Source organism: Ascaphus truei, chromosome 22 (genome assembly GCF_040206685.1).
Source record: "Ascaphus truei isolate aAscTru1 chromosome 22, aAscTru1.hap1, whole genome shotgun sequence".
NCBI lineage: Eukaryota > Metazoa > Chordata > Amphibia > Anura > Ascaphidae > Ascaphus > Ascaphus truei.
In genome coordinates, this window is record NC_134504.1 from 12,468,968 (window position 1) to 12,473,920 (window position 4,953).

Genomic DNA, 4,953 nt, shown 5'->3' on the forward strand with positions numbered 1-4,953 from the left:
CGAAACATGTCGGTGTGTGGGCTGTGTCTCTGTCCCTGTGCATTTATCCAATAAATCACCCTCAGTTTTAGCACGGAGTTGTGCCCTTAATCATCATTTTTTTCTACAGGATTCTCCCTGCAGACTTCTACTTCAGCTGTGCTCCTTGCTTCCCTACACTCTGGTTTCTCTGATCAGGATGCACGCAGTGGAACTTCGCCTGGATGGATTTCGTATCCCTATACACTCAATGGAAAGGTAATGGGCAGTAGCCCTCATTCTATGTTACCTTGGTCCCTATTTAGGGAAGTGTATATGTTAAGGGGGGTAAGCAGGGTAAACCATATCTGCGGTAGTCGCGCTGACTGACCGCTAGGTCCCATGTTCATGTCCCCCCTTGACCTAGTATTATATACATGCTGGAATTATTTATAGAAGTTCCTATCTACCTATATGCTGTAATACAGCTTGTGAGTCCATACACTTGTATGAGCGTCAATCTCTACGTTTATACCTTACTGTAAAGAACCCTTTACTTTGTTGCTGGTGAAATCTCCTGTCCTCCAACCTTAAAGGATGCCCCGAGTCCTTTGTACTGCCCGTGGGATGAATAGTTCTTTTGAAAGCTCCTTGTATTGTCCCCGAATATATTTGTATATAGTTATCATATCCCCTCTTAGACGCCTCTTTTCTAATGTAAATAAATCTAATTTAGCTAGCCTCTCCTCAAATTAGATTGTCCATCCCCTTTATTAATTTGGTGCTCTTCTCTGCACTCTCTCTAATTCCATAATGCCTTTTTGGCGCCCAAAATTGTACTCCATATTCAAGGTGTGGTCTTACTAATGCTTTGTAAAGGGGCATAATTATGTTAACTTGGCTGCCATCCATTGCCCGTTTAATGCAAGATAAGATCTTGTTCGTCTTTGCAGCTACTGCAGGACTTTGGGCACTATTGCTAAGCCTGCAGTCTACAAGCACTCCTAAATCCTTCTCCATCAAGGATTCCCCAATTTATCCCCATTTAATTTGTAAGTCGCCTTTTTATTTTTGCATCCCAAATGCATAACCTCACATTTATCTGTATTAACCCTCATCTGCCATTTACCTGCCCACGCTTCCAGTCTCTCCAAGTCCTTCTGGAGAGAAGTTACACCCCCCTATTGATGTCAGGCTTACAGGTTTGTAATTCCCCGGTTGTGATCTAGCTCCCTTTTTAAATATAGGCACCACATCTGCTTTACGCCAATCTTGTGGTACTGAGCCTGTGGCAATGGAGTCCTTCATATTAAATGTAATGGTTTGGCTACTGTTGAACTTAACTCATTAAGAACTCTTGGATGTATACCATCGGGGCCAGGTGCCTTATTTACTTTTATCAAGCCACCTATGAACTTCTTCCCCAGTTAACCAATTTTTCATTAATATGGAGCTTGTGGCTTCCTCCTGCGGCACTACTATTGAAATTGATTCTCCCCCTGTAAACCCAGAGAAAGAATTTAATACCTCTGCTTTTTCCTCATCTCCAATAATCTACCTGCTCATCTCACACTGTAAGGATACTATATTTAATTTTCAATTTTTTTGTTATTAAGGTAAATAACTTTTTAGAGGTGATATTACTTGCTATTGCAATCCTTTTTTCATTATCCATTTTTGCTAATTTGATTGCCCCTTTGCAATTTTTGTTACATTCCTTATAATTCTGATACGATGTCTCCGTCCCTTCTGACTTCAAGAATCTAAACACCTTCCTCTTCTTGTCCATTTCCTCCCCTACCTGATTATTTAGCCACATTGGTTTTGACTTATTTCTTTTATACTTATTACCCAAGAGTATACACTGATAAGTGTGCTTTTCTAACAATGTTTTAAAGACTGTCCATTTATCTTCTACATTTTTCCTGCAAAAACATCATCCCATTGCATTCCTTGGAGTTTAGACCTCAGTTTATTAAAATCTGCTTTTCTAAAGTTTAATGTCTTTTTTGATCCCAAGTAATCTGTTTTTTGATCATTTATTTCAAATGAGACCATGTTATGATCACTGTTTCCAAATGTTCCAGGACTTGAATATTTGTTATTATTTCTACATTGTTTGATATGACTAAATCCAGTATGCCCCTCTCCTGGTTTGTTCCTCAATAATTTGGGTCATATAATTGTCTTTAAGCACCGCCAAAAACCTGTTTCCTTTTGCTGTAATGCTAATCTCATTGCCCCAGTCTATGTCTGGATAATTAAAATCACCCATAATGCAAACATCACCCAGTTTTGATGCCTTCTCCATTGAGAAGTCCCTGACACTGACAGACTGAGGGAGCCTCTCTCCCTTGAACATGTTCAGTCTGTCGGGATGCTGTGTGGGTGACTGAGCTGTATGTACACTGTGCGAGCATCCTTTAGAGACTGCGCACTCCGAGCGTGGCATTGTGCGCCTGTGCCCTTCAAGGGTGCCCATGTGTCTCATTTTGTGGAATGAGCTGGGAGGCTTGTCATTAAAACAGTGAACACGCCTCCAGCTCGTGTTATGTGGACCTCATAACATGGCCAATGTGATATTAGCCCCTGATACGTACACACCCCACCCCACCCACTCCCCTCGTGTTCGCTGCAGGATGACTCCAGTGCAGACTGTATTAAGAGCAGTTTAATAGCGTGTCACGCTGCAGAGCTCGGCGCAGAGACACGTGACATGTTCCAGCCGTGCGGTCATGCCGCCGGCACCTTCTGCTTCTCGTGTTTAAAAAAAACTTTGCCTTAAATTTGCCAGTTTGTGGGAGTCAGAGGCGCGGGTCGGGGCAGGACAGACACGCGGGTGGGGGAGGGGACGGGAGAGATGGGGGAGGGTCCCAGCACATAGGTGACGTCGCAGCGTCTGCTCAGACCACACGTTACAGTCTTTGAGCCCAGAGCAGCCTCTGTCAGAAATCAAGAACAAATGGAAAAATGAAAATGTGTCCAACCCGCGGCGAAGGAGGGAGGCGCGATGCGTCGAACCTGCGGTGAAGGAGGGAGGCGCGATGCGTCGAACCTGCGGTGAAGGAGGGAGGCGCGATGCGTCGAACCCGTGGCGGAGGGAGGCCGGATGCGTCCAACCCGCGGCAGAGGGGAGACGCGATGCGTCCAACCCGCGGCGGAGGAGGGAGGCGCGATGCGTCCAACCTGCGGAGGAGGGAGACGCCATGCGTCCAACCCACAACGGAGGGAGGAGCGATGTGTCCAACCTGCGGAGGGAGGCGCAATGCGTACAACCCGCGGCGGAGGAAGCGAGACGCGGCCGCGTGCACACGTTACGACTTCTTGGTCTCATGTGTACTCCTCCTCTTCAAATCGTTCAGATCCACAGGTTTGAAGGCTGCGGGACACAGAGAGAGAGAGAGAGAGCGTCTCAGAGTAACAAGCACACGCGGGGACCCCCGGGGCAGGACCGTCTCCCGTGTCACAGCACTTACACTTCAAGCCGCTGTTGGGGTTTTTTCTCTTTCCCACGTATTCCTCCACCAGCCCCCTGTCCGCGCCGGACACCTGGTTCCTCAGGTCCCTCTCCACACACTGCCACGCTGCCGGGACACGGGAGACAATGTTACACACGTGTACCAACCGTGCTCCTCCCACACCCCGCTGAGCTACACCGCGCGCTGCGTCATCATGACAGGGGGGGCACACCGCGATCTGGCATCCCCGTGACGGGGGCACACCGCGCGTTGCGTCACGGTGACAGGGGGAGACTGCATGTTGGCGACGTGTACACGAGGAGGGAGTGTTACACACACGGGCACATTTCGCACCTTCATAGATGAATCGCACGTTCTCTTCGTGAGCCGGAGTGAAGATCTCGCTGCTGCTCGGGGGAGCGGTGTTACTCGCCGGACGCTTCCCGTTATAAACCACGCGGGACACTGGGGAGCTGAAACACCAAGTGTCACACACAGGAGAGAGACCCCAGGCATCCCGCTGCAAGCCAGAGACCCCCAGACATCCTACTGTAAGGAGGGGGGGGTGGGGAAGGGAGTGGGGAGAAAGAGGGGAGAGGGGGAAGGGAGGAGGGGGAAGGGGAAGAGAGGGGGAAGGGAGGGGCGGGAGGAGGGGGGGGAGAGGGAGGGGGAAGAAGAGAAGAGAGGAGGGGGAAGAAGAGAAGAGAGGAGGGGGAAGAAGAGAAGAGAGGAGGGGGAAGAGAGAGGAGGGGGAAAGAAGAGAAGAGGGGAGGGGGAAGAAGAGAGGAGGGAGGGGGGAAGAGAGAGGAGGGGAAGGGGGAAGGGGAAGAGGAGAGGGAGGGAAGAGAGAGAGAGGGGGGGGAGGGGGAGAGAGAGAGGAAGAGAGAGAGAAAGATAAGGGGAAAGAGGAGGGGGGGGGAAGGGGGGAAAGAGAGGGGGGGAAGGGGAAAGAGGAGAGAGAGGGGGGGAAGAGGAGAGAGAGGAGGGGGGAAGAGGAGAGAGAGGAGGGGGGGAGAGGAGAGAGAGGAGAGGGAAGAGGAAGAGAGAGGAGAGGGAAGAGGAGAGAGAGGGGGGAAGAGGAGGAGAGGGGGGGAAGAGGAGAGAGAGGGGGGGAAGAGGAGAGAGGGGGGGAAGAGGAGAGAGAGGGGGGGAAGAGGAGAGAGAGGGGGGGGAAGAGGAGAGAGGGGGGAAGAGGAGAGAGAGGGGGGGAAGAGGAGAGAGAGAGGGGGGGAAGAGGAGAGAGGAGGGGGGGAAGAGTGAGAGAGAGGGGGGGAAGAGGAGAGAGGGGGGGGGGAAGAGGAGAGAGGGGGGGGGAGAGGGAGAGAGGGGGGGGAGAGGGAGAGGGGGGAGAGGAGGAGGGGGGGAAGTGGTGAGAGGGGAAGTGAGAGAGGGGGGAAGAGGAGAGAGGGGGAAGTGGAGAGAGGGGGAAGAGGAGAGTGAGGTGAGAGGAGGGAGGGGGGGGAGGGGATAGGAGAGAGTGGTGGGGGGTGGGGAAGGGGAATAGTGTGTTGTGGTTTTGGTGGGAAGGGGAAAGAGA

At 51.2% G+C, this 4,953-nt stretch overlaps 1 protein-coding gene across 1 annotated transcript in view; it reads right to left on the minus strand.

Annotated features, from left to right (window-relative positions):
- Positions 1 to 2,611: 2,611 nt before the first annotated feature.
- Positions 2,612 to 4,953, minus strand: part of MCRIP1 (MAPK regulated corepressor interacting protein 1) — a 3,314-nt gene continuing 972 nt past the window's right edge. The window contains exons 2-4 of the mRNA XM_075579734.1: positions 3,771 to 3,965; positions 3,435 to 3,542; positions 2,612 to 3,337 (exon numbers count right to left, since the gene is read on the minus strand). Of these exons, the coding sequence (XP_075435849.1) occupies positions 3,273 to 3,337; positions 3,435 to 3,542; positions 3,771 to 3,965 (368 nt within the window). The 3' untranslated portion in view covers positions 2,612 to 3,272. The remainder of the gene's footprint in view (positions 3,338 to 3,434; positions 3,543 to 3,770; positions 3,966 to 4,953) is intronic.